We start from the raw sequence: 13,388 nt of genomic DNA on the forward strand, positions 1-13,388 counted from the left end.
AGGCCTGTGTCCACGATGCCCGGTTTTCATTGGTCCAAGTTCTAGTTCCGGAAAACGTGTGGCCAATCAACGTGCAGCTTTTATGGAATGGAATTCTAATTATTTCTCAAGTTGGTGATCCTGAAGCCCAAAGTTTCTCACTGTTACCACATGAGGTCTCCAATATCATTTCGGAGTTCGCCTGTCGCTCCTGTTAACCCTTAATGTTAGAACGTAACTTAAAAACATAACTTTTTGTATTATTTTGTGTCTCAATTATTATCAAGAGAACGAAATATTCATTTAATGTAACAGTGACACACAATTTTATTAAGAAGACAAAGAATGTGAATTATTTAAAGGCCAAAGAAGTATACATAACTTTAAGGTGAAATTGGGGGGGGGGGGGGAGACATTAGCTTTTCCTCTGGAGCGCAATAAAAATATTGTTTTATGTAAAAAATAAAGTAAAAATGGAGAAAAAGAATCAGGGTTTCTGTTTATAAATACGATGATTAAATAATACGAAGAGAAATGGATATAATAAAAGAACATTTGTTGGTACCAACGAAATACATGATACTGACAGATGAGAGAATTTGTTTGACAGTTCACAGAAACTGGCTTTTCCGATTTTCAACAGTTGGTCCGATTACTTTTATCGGTCACGAACGTTTGTCCAACGATGAAATTGCCGCACAGCCCACTATCGACGAATTGGGCAGTGATTGGCTGAGAATTTATGCAAAAGTACTTTCAATGTTCCTTGCACGCCTCACATACATGGTGATATAACGGGACGCATATGAAATGAAGTTTTGTTATTATTATTAGGTATATGTAAAGCAACACAGGAATGCAATTCCTTTACCGAGAGGAAGGCCCGCCAGTAACAAAAGGAATCAAGCAGAATTGGTGTTTTCGCAATTGCTGCATTATGTGGCAGAAACTAATTATCGAAATCTATGGAAAGAAACGTACAAAAAATATTACAGTATGTGTTCAGCGTACCATCTTAAATTTTTACATTTAGATTTCCATCTTTTTCTTACTGTCCAGTAAACAAACCGTCTGTGGTTTCTGTGACAATACTCGGATTGGTTTCCGACTTGTTTAGGTACTGCAGTAACAGATCCAGTGTCATCAGTGTTTTTATTAAACCTTCATTTCGCGAGTAATCTGCCGATCTAATCTCACTGCAGATTGTCAACAGAAATCGAACAGAATCTATCACTTTATAAACATTTAAATGGAGTATGTTGTTTAAATGCTATCAGTTTATGTAGTCATTCCGCCATTATATTTCTTATATTTCTGCTGATATTTTATCGACAAGATTTATAGCATCGATAAAATTTACAGTACCTTCAAAATTTTTACTCCGTATATTTTTTTTAAATATTAGTTAATCTTTTCTTTACAAATATTTACAGATCCCTGGAATTTTGTTGAGCAAAAGGAACAGTCTAATATCACTGCTAATGTGAGCGACGTTACTATCATGCATGAAATACTGAATAGAATGTATGGTTGTACTTTGGTGCAAGTGAAGCACGGTACAGTCTTGTCAGTGACAAATGGTACGTCATCTGAAACACATTGCAATCTCGTACCAATTCATTTCGCTATAGAAACACCATCCGCATTTATAGTGTTTTATGAGCAGACTGCCAATTATTCTCTTCGTGAGTGAGTATACAAAATATGATACTGTACTCATTTGCATAGAGTCTCAATGTATAATGATATTTGCAATTATTATTTATGTATTCTGTTACTTATAGACATTAATTTTAGGTGTGTAATGTACAGTCCTGCTGCTCTTAGTACGAGTCATGGAAAACCACTGTTTGTAGTGTATCAGTTGTTGAGATTATCCAGAGACTTGCACGATCGTGGTCTTGCATTGGGAGAAATTACGCTTAGTGACATATTGATTACAGACAATTTTACTATTCAGGTGCTTTACATAGGAAACTAATATCTTAGCATTTATAATTAATATTTAGTATGCAATAAGATTGCAGGAAACAATATCTTATTTGGGCTAATTTTGTTTGTAGGTATTACCGAAATTAAATGATAATATTTATTTGAAGCCCAATAGCGAATGTACGAGTGCTATTTCTCAAGAAAATAAAGAGAAAACTGCGAGTAATGTTTATAGTAAAAAAGATGGCATACTCCGTTCATACAACACTGGGTTTGGTTTAAATGAGAATATTGAAAAATTATGTGAGATGTGGATGTATAATTGTATCAGCAACTTCGATTATTTAACTGCGCTCAATAATTTGGCTGGTAGGAGATACGGTAATCCCAGCTGTCATCATGTTATGCCTTGGGTAACGGATTTTACATCAAGAAATGGTGGAAACTGGAGAGATCTTACCAAGTCAAAATTTCGATTAAACAAGGGAGACAGACAATTGGACCTTACGTTTGATTCGCAGTTAACTGAGGTACATGAAGCGCGAATGTAGGAGATTTGTTCATTTCATATCGAATAATCAATGTTAATTATCCACATAGGTTGGTCACCATGTATCTGATGTTTTGTCAGAGATTACCTACTATGTGTATCTTTCACGTCGATATGATAAATCTGTGCTTTGTAAACATGTGCGACCTTTATGGGTGCCTGGAGAATATCCGGCTTCAATTCAAAGACTACATGATTGGAGTCCTGATGAATGTATACCACAGTTTTTCATTGATCCCAGTGTTTTTAAGGTGAAATAATATGAATTGTTTACATAAACATAAATTCCTGAAACGGGTTACCGTTCATCATGTGTTCCTTCATTCACAGTCTTTAGCTCGTGTATATAAAAAGTTGATATCTTGTCTTATTTACAGTCCATACATGAGGATTTACCAGACTTGGAAATTCCAGCGTGGGCAACTTCGCCAGAAGATTTTATTGAAAAACATAGGGAGGCATTGGAGAGCTTTTATGTTTCGGAAAGATTACATCACTGGATAGACTTGACCTTTGGCTACAAGTACGAACGTAGTCTTATTCAAAATAAGCCATTTATTATTCAAACTTTTCTAATATTATATTTGTCACACAATAGATTATCAGGTTCCGCTGCTATAAAGTCGAAAAACGTTTGCCTGCAATTAGTCGATAATCATACTGATTTAACTAATTCTGGTGTTGTGCAACTTTTCACGCAACCACATCCACAAAAAATTACTCCATCTCCCTATTGGAGTAAAGTACCGCCGCGTCTTCGGCTAATATCTTCAATCAATAAAAGTAGTAAGTTTGGATGGGAGAGGGGGGACATTTAAATTGTCAGAAATTTCCAAGATATTCTTGTAATATTGATCAAATTGTTACATTTATGTGATTATAGAAAGTGATCAACTCACGAACAGAATTAGCGACGATGAGGGCCACAGTTCTGGTATTGAAGAAGAGGAATTATCTGCGACAGTAACAAACCCGTCTAGATCGTCACCTCTTGTATTGAGTCGCTTGTTGAGCCGTTCAAGAGGTTCTTTACTTTCAGAAGATAATGTTAAATCAGATAAGCCCACTAATCAGCCTATTATCCTACCGAAAGATTTCAATCCTGTGGCGGCAATCATACAAGTAGAAACTATGCATACTTTTATGCATAAAATCAACCATCAAGTTTATAAACCTTCAGTAGGATCACACGATTTTTCCACAAATTATAAACACATTGTAGCTAGCGGGCGTATTAAGGAGCAACAGATACTCGGTTGTTTGATAGTGGAAATATTTCTGGCCGGCAAATTCCGTGCAACTTGGAACATTGAAAAAGTATTATTTGCACAAAGATTTGCGACGTGTCTGAATATCTTGAAGACATCGGCAGACTGTTTACCGAAATGTATAAGAAACACTGTGTCGTTATTGCTACAGATTGATATTATGCCTAAGAGCTACAATGTAGGCAATGTAGAGATGAATGATATTTCAACGGTAATTTTAAATTGTCATGCAGGATGTTTTGTAATTACAGATAAAGATTTAACTGAAATTAAGCAGAAAATTCCTATGCTGTGAAATGTCCGAAATATTTCTATATATGCTTCAACATATTTTCTTATTTATAAACGTATACATTTAAAAACTTCGGGAATTTTTTGTATTATTTGAAATAATTTTCGATGTATGATCTAAGTTTGTTGATACTCTCCAATATAAGATATTTATCATTTTGTAATAAATATAAAGTTTATAATTGTATAAAGAACATAACTTATAAAGAGCTAGATATTTTTAAAAGTATTATAATTTGCTGATCTCACACACGTTTATTAAGACTGTCTTTATTTGTGTCTGTGAGGTCTATTAGTTAAGTCTTTATCTATAATTCTGAAAGATTGTATATTTTAAAAGAGAGATTGCAGAATCTATTGTCATATTCACATATTATATATCACATAAATTTTATATGTAGGTAAACGAGACCCCTTTTCGTTATCCTACGATAACATACATGGGTCTTCCACCGCCATCCGCTCATCAATTTCTTCAACCAGTTTTATCTGGCTGTCTGTTCCCATTCTCCAAGTATTGCCAATACTTGTATAATATTGTGGAAATGTTGCAAGAATACAATAGTTTGGTACGAGACTTAAATTCTATTGTGAAGATCGAGGATGATGTGGATTTTACAACAACAACGAAGTCAAAGTACCTTTGTAAAATTAGCGAGTGCAAAGTAAAAGCAATTGCCAGGGAATTGGAACGGCTTTTACCTTACGCCGGTGGCATGAGAGAAGCCACTTTGCAGTTGATAGTACCTCACATAGTGCAAATTATGGAAGAACCTTATAGTGCGGTATTGGCGGTATGGCATCTGTTCGATCCCATTGCAAAGTGAGTGCATTTACAATTTTATCTTCTTGACAAGCATTATTATTAGATCGATTTTTCCCACTTTCTGTCGCAGAACGTTAGGCCCGAGAGATACAGTCGATACGTTCCTCTCATCTATTACAAAACTGTATGAGAACGGCTCCATCATGGATACTGCACTGTACGCTGATATAATACCTGCGGGAACACTCGCAAAGTTTCGAACTACTCGATTATATCATAGAACATTTCTGCTAAAGTTGATAATTAGGCTCGGGCTACGTAGATTCTTAGACAATTTTATAAATCCTTTAGTGGAAGCAGTGGGAGGATACAAAGATTATGTACAGGGCTCGATTAACACGTGCACTCATAGAACTGTGAATTTAAAGTAAGGAAAAAAGTGATAATTTTTACTTGTATTTTAATGTGATTTTAATGTAATTTAATATATTGTTTTACTCTCTTTCCCTCTCCTCTATATTGTTCGTGAATTTGTTTGAAGGAGTTGCGACTTAAGCGGACCTTGCAGCGAGGGGGAAGGTATTTTATCTCCATTAGATGAGGATTCATTTGCAGACACTGAACATAATGTCGCTGCATCTTCCGTACCAACGATTAATAATTATATGTCTAATATGGCAGATGACGATGTTGAAGGTAATTAATATCATTTGATGGCCGAATGAATCGTTAATGATTTAATAAGCATCTCTGGAAGGAAATTATCTGACAAACTTTTATTGGATTACAGAGGTATTTGCCATGGAGACGGAGGACAATTCTTGGATTTCTTTAAATAATGCCGCACCCTACGATATCGATTTGCATATAGAACTCAACTTAAATTCTTGCGATGATTTGAATGACGATGGAAACAAAAATTCACCGGGTGGCTCCGTCAAATCGCCAACGATTCCGATACCTAAACAATCGAATACCAGTGGAGCTAAATTGGTGACCGAGTTTAACAGTATCGGTTGCAACGTTGGCAGTAAAACTTCTAGTGAAGATTTCACTTATGTTAGCACATACGCTACGAATATTCACTCCGACAGTAATCTTTCGGAGAGTACGTGCAATGTAGATATTAAGGAAGACAATCCAGCTTTGCTTCCTGCGGATCTTGATAACAGAAGCGACATAATTAAAACAAGCGATGAAGTACATCAGCTGGATCATATTTATCGAAAGTCTGTTCTAAGTGAATGCACAATTTCCGAGATGAGCGCAGAATCTGTTATCTGGCTATCCCACAGACTCGGCCCGGTACTCACAGCGCGATACTTGTCGCGAAATCTTCTGCGAATGCTGACATTATGTTACGCTGGGAAAGAAAATTTAACGCCAATCGACGACAATAATTTTATGCGTCTGGAGGGCATTATGTGGAAGAAGCCGATATTAGCCGGTGATCAAAATGCTATTAAGGTTTTAGAGTGCCTCACGGCTATTGCAGGTACGTGCGAAGATATATGGAATAAATTATTTTAATTGTGTGAATAACGATAGTTTAACTATTTCACCAGGATTATATGGAGAACAAATCATATTGTTGCAATATTTCGCACATATAGTTGAATTGTTAGCATTGTGTAAGAGAAAGCTAACGCAAAATTTGGAAGGAGGCTTAATTTCTTGTCTGGCTCTGTTAAATCACATTACAGCATATCTCAGCGATTCTACGGTGATGGATGTGCTTCATGTAATGTCTATCATATAATTAATCTTACTAGATGTTAATAATGTAATGAGGAAAAAATGCTCTTAATTCCATATTTGAATGTAGGAGCCGATTGTTAAATCCATTCTGCATCCCACAGTACGCATACTATCAACCGCGAGATTCACATTTCCAAATGGAACGCTTGCGCGCATTGCTTTAGCTGAGAAATGCTTGGAAGCGATGTTCACTCTTAGCTTACGGCTCGGTAGCGTGATCACGAAAAATCATTTAGCAGTGCCAATTCAACGCTTCTTTCTGGCCTTTGACAAAGCTTTTAGCGAAAATTTAGATGGCGGAGTTCCGTCGAATAATTTCGGGCAAAAAGCAGACACCGTCTGCGAACATTTTGTACGGTAATAATATGGAGACGAACATTGTAATGTGATTATAAATATGCAGAGATTTATCTCTTTTATCGCTCTTACTGTTTTTACAGAGTGAAAGCCGCGAGTGAAGGATCCGTTAACAATGGAATTTACACATGGAATAAACTTGACACAGACATCGCAGATTCGTATTCCCCTCCAGTCGTGGAAAATAATGACGTGCCAGACTTGCAAAGAAATCGAGTAAGATTAAATTATTATTTAATGCCAGTAACTGATTAACCAATGTAGAAAATTGTCAGCCAAGCGTCGTCAAGCAATTTTCTACATTATTAATTAAGTTTACGAGCTTTTTGCTCACGTTTTTTTAGATGTAAAAACGCAAGTATATACTAAATTTTATTTACAGGCATTTGAAGAACTACGAGCTGTATTCACCACTGAGTTTGCTCATAGATCATACATGCTTTTTTATAGATGTGTCGACATTGAAGTGATGCAACATATACTTAAAAATCACGAGCATGTACAAGAGCTTTGTCACGATTACGAGCAGGGGATAAAAGCAACCTCCTTAAATAATGGTGGACATCTCATAAAATTCCTTAGTTATTAGCTGTTACAAATAATACGTAAATAATATATTCATAATTTTTTCTCATTGTTAAAGTTCACGTGGATAAGTACAATACCTCTGTGGATTGTGATGTGGCAGAGAATGTAGAGTCGATTGATAAAGGTGTCTGCAGCTTTGGAAACATATCAGTCATAGGAAATAGATTCGAGATACAGAAGGATGACGCGAGGTCTCAGTCGGCAACGGAGATGGGTGTTGTCAATCGCGAAACAACCTGTCCGTCATCCGCTGGCAGACAGTTACGCGGTAATTGGCTAGCCTACTGGGAGCATGAAATAGGAAGACCGGAAAAGGATACGATATTTAATATAAAGCAGATAAAACTTCAAACTTTCAACGGACATACAAATAGTGTGAGATGTCTTTACGTGTTGGACAATGAGAACAGTTTTATGAGTGGCGGTAGAGACAAAACTGTGAAATTATGGAGTTTACGAAGTCAGGTAATATACATACCCTTCATTTTGATAAAATGTATAATAATGAGACTTATGATTTTACTGATGTAACTGATGGAACCAGGGTGATGGAACTACAATCTCATCGTGTCAATACACATATACCGGGCACAAAAAGTCTATTCTTTCGCTTACATTCCTGGAATCTTTAAGATACGCAGTGACGTGCGATGGCGTGATTCATTGTTGGGATCCCTTTATGGGCTCACTCCTAGGATGTCCGGAAAGTAGTCGATCCGTTCCTGTTAACACTTTAGCCCCGAGTCCTTCCCCATCCACGACTCTTCTTGTGGGAACAACAGACATTACTGTTAGAGTTATTGATTGTAGAACATTTCAGTATGTCAATGAAATGAAAGTAAGCATAAAATGTGTATATCAATCAAACAAAACATGTGAAATTACAATCGTATTCGTGTAAGATTTAACATATTAAATCATACGAAAAGGTTTCCATGAATCCGACTGGCTTAATAAGATGTATCGCAGTGTCGCCCAGTGGTAATTGGGTCGCTTTAGGTCAGGCGTCAGGCTTCTTGACGATACTTGATACTCGCACCGGTCTGATTATCGCATCTTGGAAGGGACATGAATGCGAGGTAAATATGCGATTAACTTTTATCAACTTTGAGATATAGGAACTTATCGTTATTTTATTGACTTCTAATGCTACAGATACTGCAATTAGAAGCGATAAACGAAACCACCATAGTTAGCTCGTCTTTAGATCAAACTATAGCCGTATGGAGTACAATAGATGGAAAACTTAAATTTCACATGAAGTAAGGAACACCTGCAATATTGTTATTTAAAGTTGGGTATACAAAATATTATTTACATGAATTATTTTCTTCATTAATTTTCAGAGGCGCAACAGAGCCTGTTCATTGCATGGCAATGCACGAGCAGGCATTAGTGATAGGAACAACAGCAAACCGAATTGGTGTCTATACCGGTGTAGAAATGACTGCTTCGTTAAGTTCGTCCAAGTTGAGATCTGATGCTTTTAAAGGCATTCTTACTGCCATGGCTGTCCTCCCTCTCAATCGATTGCTATTATTAGGCGCTGACAATGGTGGAATAACGCTACTGTGTTAAGAGCTCTTTAAATGTTATTTACACAGAGCGTACATGAACTTTATTAAATACAATAATGACTGTATTCAGCAGAAAAACAGTTGCTTTAAAACTGTTGTAGAATCACGAGTCTGATTGGAGTGCGCTTTCAGATTCAGCTAAGATTATTTAAGAGCATACGCCAATCAGGCTCAAGATTTCTACAACAGCTGCAAAGCAGTATTTCTGCTGAACGCAGCCAACGAGATAGAACAGAAAAGTATATATAATTTAAATTTTAATCTAATCTAACGGAAAGCGCGAAAAACCTACTACGATAAATTTTATTTTTACAGAATATATTCAAGAAAAAGATTCCCTATATATGGATAATGTCTGTCCTTGTCGCTATTACTTTCAGAGCAAGTTTAGCAGACATTTTGTGCACTCCGACGTCGGCCAAAATCTCTACCAATGCATTTTTGTTATTATTATTTAGTGCTTCTTCAAGCAATATCGCTGAACCTGTCAAGACATTTAAAAGTATACATGCTTCTTTGATTCTGAAACATTAAGATAGTTCAATTACGGCATTTATTTTAATAATTAGGCGAATAATTTTTAGAGACTTACAAAGGAAAGTACGATTCTGGTTGGCTAATATATAGACCAAATAATGGAAATAGATTCCTCAGAATATCGTATTGTAATTGTTCGGCGCCGCCGCTATTGAAATGATTTACAAGTACAACTTCTTCGAAAAGAAACTGTAAAAAAATATTTAAGATATAAATTATAATAGATGGTATAATATTTTTTAATCTTTATCTTGCATACTTGGTCAAATTGAGCGGCTAAATTTTTCCAAGCTTGATTAAACAACGGCAGTGCAAGAACATTGTGCAATATGTGAAGACGTGTAGCTAGTTCTTGGAACATAGGACAGCCACTTGGTGTTACTGATAACGAAGCAACTTCTTTGGAAGATTGCATCGCAAACCATCTTGGGATAATAAAAAATACTTAATAAATGTAATAATAAATGGAACGTAATCGTGATAATAAACGGTAAATTCTTACTTATCCGTCCTGTAAGCTCTACTTTTTGCCTTTACATCTAAAGCAACTGAATCACTGATTTCATTTATCAATTCCTTCTCTAATCGTTGTAAGAGAACTACAGCTTCGTCAAATACAATCCCTTCTATGTCCCCGATGTTCTCGTTAACGTCGTTACCTCTGTCAGTAGCATTTTCCACACTTTCAAATTGCTTGAAAAAATGCAACTGTAAGAAGTGCTACACACAAACGCGAGATTGAGAAATAGCATATTAGTAGTTTGTGTAATTGTAGATGAAAATATACATACAACAGTCGCGCCCCATTCTTCCAAAACAGTCGCGACATAATGTAGTGTATTGAGAATACGCGGCATAAGCGACGTTAACGGATTTTCATAATTTTCATGTAACAATTGCAACAATCGTACTCGCCAGTCGTCAACCAATTCTAATTGCAGCTCAAGAAACTGTAATCTTTAACAATGTTAATGTAAGTAATTGTCAGTATTGTGATCTCTTTCATCATTTATAATGATCTTGTATGATTCACCTATGACCGGGTTGAGGCAAATGTTTATATCTATCAGAAATCGTAGTGAGGAGTGTGAGAAAGGCATCCGCACACTCGGTGACTTTCATATCATCTATATCAGGACCCGCCAGCCTTTCCCATGCTGTGTTTGAGCTTAGTATTGCATCCATTTTTTCAGTCGCGTCTAAACAGCACAAATATACAATACATATACGTATTTGAGTGAACAAAGAGTACAAAATTGCTTGTTTACACTCACATTTCTTCTCCATGTTTATCCATTTTACAAAAATATGTGCCTGCGTAAGAACGAAAATGGTAGCTGGCTGAGTTTGTGGATATAGCAGAGTTTCTTGCAACTCTCTTTCAAATCCCAAAGCTTCATCTACCAAATGCGCAAATAGAGCGTCATCGTACTGCACTATGGGCAATTCGGAATGAAGTTTCTCAACGGCTAACTGAACTAGAGCGCGCATAAACTCAGCCTATTAATATATTGCAATTAGTAATCAGAAATTTAGCACCAAAATTAGCTGAAATCAGAATTGGATCATATCACAAACCTTTATATCCAAGTGTCCAAAACCTATAGAATCTGCCACAGGTTGAATGTTCTTTTGCACCCACTGAACGTGGTCCTTGATCCACGTTAATATCTGCGTAAAGAACCATTCCGGTTTGTCCTGACGATTCGTCAATTTAGCTCCTGTGAAATGATAAACGAATCTTTGTCGGAGCGGACGTACTAAAAAGGCGATCGGTAAACTAACTGGTGCAAAATCAGTTAGCAGCACAGATGTTACTACAGGTTTTATCATTTCTTCTCTAAATACACATTAAGGATAATATACAGTCTCGTTGATTTACAGTTCAACTGTAATTTATCGTTTAAGTGTAGGCATCACGATTAAATTGTATATTACAAGGATACGGTAACTGCAGTTGAAAGAGATATTCAGTGATTATCTTGAATCTTGTCATTATTTCTGGCAAAGGTGCATTCACCGAAGTGGCGTTGGTGCCGCAGAAAGGCCATTTTAGCGTCTTCAATAAGTCATTGTACTCCCTGTAAATATTGCATGCTCGTAAAGTGTACAGTATACAAATTTGAACGTACTCGAGAAAAGAGCGTACTTCAAAAATTTCTCCTTTATCAGATTGTGCCAGAAGTGCAAGGTCTCGTGAACATAGCTGACCAAATGGCGACACACAGAGGTTTGCAACTGGCAACTGATGTTTGTCAAGTTTATGTATAGAGTTATCATAGATTGGTCGTCATTAGATAACAAGGCTGTCTCCATCTCGTCGCTGGGTGCAAGTGTTATAACTATTTAATAGGGAAATCAGCAAACATTCTACTTACATCTCTTGACCGCTTATTACCTAATGTTTTCGATATATTCTAAGAAGAGTAGATAGGATAACGATTTATCCAGCTGCCCTATCTTGTCAATAATTTTTTGCAGCTCTAAATTTTTGTCATTCTCGCTAAACATCTCTTCGATCTCTTTGCTCAGGCGCAAACAAGTTTCTTCCAGCTGCTCGACCTCACCGTTAATATGTTCTACGCTCTCGACGACTGCTTTCACCTTGGATGGAGCAGTGGTTGATGCCATCGACAACTGTGGACGAAAAGTAATTAGTATATAACGTTTTGTAACATTACATATTCGACTACTTTGTAAATGAATACCGACTGATTTTTCAATTTCATCCTTCTCCGCTTTGAGACGTTCTTGGAAATCATAAATTCCTTCAAGATTTTTTAAATTCGATCCCAAGTGTTCGTTGAACTTTTGTATAACTTTTTGCCTTATATCCATTATGACATTTACTTCTTCTTTTTCTTCCGGTTATTTGGCTTCCAGTCGCCCTATGCAATGGGTCTGTTTTTTATTGCTGCACTCCTGAACTAGTGCACACTGGTGCAATGAGTTGGAATGAGAGGTAATCTATTTGTTTCATTTTAACTTATTACACTAGTTCAGTAGTGCAGTAATAAAGAACAGGCCTAATGACATTTACTCCAAAAACATTTAAAACATCTTTACCATAAAGTTCGCATCAAGCTACCGACTGTTAAGGCCATAGACCACAAAGATGTGAAATTTATGCGGCAGTGGGTCTCAACAGAAGAGACTACAGAGACCTCTGTCGCCCTCAGCCAATCAGCGATCAGCAAGTTGTCGACTCTCTGGGGCTGGGGCTGCTTTTTCCAGGGGCCCGAATGATTCTCGAAATCATTCGAAGAAGAAACGTATACGAATATTCTGCTCTGACAGAAAAGATGCAAGTCGATTGGTTAAAGCCACGCGAATAGCCAATCAACTTGCAACTTTTCTGTGAGAGCAGAATTTTCGCATACGTTTCTCCTTCGAATAAATTCAAGAATCGAGCCCCAGAGCTGTAAGTCCCAGTCTACAATAGAGATTTAAGCCCTAAGCCTTAAGAAATTGACTAATCACAGTCGCGCATTCTACTCATACTTGACCGTGATTGGCCAATTTCTTAAAGCTTAGGGCTTAAATCATCTATTGTAGACTGGGACTTAAGGTACCATTTCATGCGCAGCATACTGCCGCAGCAACTCGCTGCTATTGGTTGAAGAATTGTTACTAGATGCTGCAAAATAAATTTCACCATATTTTGCTTCATCGCTGTGAAGTTCAATTGAACGAACAGCAAAGCAGCAGACACGCGATCTAGCCCATAGACTTCTATAGACGGAGCCTTTGTACGAGGGGTAACTGATAATCGCGGTAAGGGGATC

At 36.8% G+C, this 13,388-nt stretch overlaps 2 protein-coding genes across 4 annotated transcripts; one reads left to right on the forward strand and one right to left on the reverse strand.

The window, feature by feature from the left end:
* The first annotated feature begins 154 nt into the window (after positions 1–154).
* Positions 155–9,267, forward strand: LOC105560693 (WD repeat-containing protein 81). The gene is made up of 22 exons (XM_012010017.1): positions 155–729; positions 814–973; positions 1,413–1,668; positions 1,777–1,939; positions 2,043–2,441; positions 2,512–2,712; positions 2,839–2,984; positions 3,060–3,247; positions 3,345–3,940; positions 4,422–4,843; positions 4,917–5,213; positions 5,328–5,482; positions 5,577–6,281; positions 6,352–6,527; positions 6,612–6,901; positions 6,985–7,117; positions 7,284–7,458; positions 7,545–7,954; positions 8,034–8,327; positions 8,419–8,568; positions 8,645–8,751; positions 8,836–9,267. Exons 1-22 carry the CDS (start codon positions 514–516, stop codon positions 9,065–9,067), a joined length of 5,871 nt encoding a protein of 1,956 aa, XP_011865407.1. The 5' UTR covers positions 155–513; the 3' UTR covers positions 9,068–9,267.
* An 89-nt stretch (positions 9,268–9,356) lies between these two features.
* LOC105560692 (RAD50-interacting protein 1) lies at positions 9,357–12,719 on the reverse strand. Of its 3 annotated transcripts, XM_012010015.1 has the most exons (13): positions 12,670–12,719; positions 12,316–12,491; positions 12,002–12,240; positions 11,753–11,926; positions 11,550–11,684; positions 11,182–11,443; positions 10,878–11,103; positions 10,637–10,802; positions 10,395–10,560; positions 10,106–10,323; positions 9,863–10,028; positions 9,659–9,792; positions 9,357–9,588 (listed from the first exon to the last, which is right to left on the reverse strand). In XM_012010015.1, exons 2-13 carry the CDS (start codon positions 12,439–12,441, stop codon positions 9,405–9,407), a joined length of 2,196 nt encoding a protein of 731 aa, XP_011865405.1. In that variant the 5' UTR covers positions 12,442–12,491; positions 12,670–12,719; the 3' UTR covers positions 9,357–9,404. The 3 variants fall into 3 exon arrangements, with proteins under 3 accessions (XP_011865405.1, XP_011865404.1, XP_011865406.1); XM_012010014.1 differs by lacking the exon at positions 12,670–12,719 and having other exon boundaries at positions 12,316–12,568; XM_012010016.1 differs by lacking the exons at positions 12,316–12,491; positions 12,670–12,719 and having other exon boundaries at positions 11,753–11,945; positions 12,002–12,078.
* Between the last annotated feature and the right edge of the window lie 669 nt (positions 12,720–13,388).

Source organism: Vollenhovia emeryi, unplaced genomic scaffold, assembly GCF_000949405.1.
Source record: "Vollenhovia emeryi isolate VEMERY1.0 unplaced genomic scaffold, V.emery_V1.0 DF939225.1, whole genome shotgun sequence".
NCBI classification, from domain to species: Eukaryota; Metazoa; Arthropoda; class Insecta; order Hymenoptera; family Formicidae; genus Vollenhovia; species Vollenhovia emeryi.

What these genes read in the sequence shown, in the direction of transcription:
- LOC105560693 (XM_012010017.1), top strand. Translation starts at nt 514, where the DNA reads ATGGATATAATAAAAGAACATTTGTTGGTACCAACGAAATACATGATA. An exon ending in CAGACAATTTTACTATTCAG is followed by an intron (nt 1,940 to 2,042) that starts GTGCTTTACATA and finishes TTTTGTTTGTAG; the next exon opens with GTATTACCGAAATTAAATGA. An exon ending in AGCAACCTCCTTAAATAATG is followed by an intron (nt 7,459 to 7,544) that starts GTGGACATCTCA and finishes TCATTGTTAAAG; the next exon opens with TTCACGTGGATAAGTACAAT.
- LOC105560692 (XM_012010015.1), bottom strand. Translation starts at nt 12,441, where the DNA reads ATGGATATAAGGCAAAAAGTTATACAAAAGTTCAACGAACACTTGGGA. An exon ending in CTCTTTCAACTGCAGTTACC is followed by an intron (nt 11,444 to 11,549) that starts GTATCCTTGTAA and finishes ATGTGTATTTAG; the next exon opens with AGAAGAAATGATAAAACCTG. An exon ending in TAGCCGCTCAATTTGACCAA is followed by an intron (nt 9,793 to 9,862) that starts GTATGCAAGATA and finishes ATTTTTTTACAG; the next exon opens with TTTCTTTTCGAAGAAGTTGT.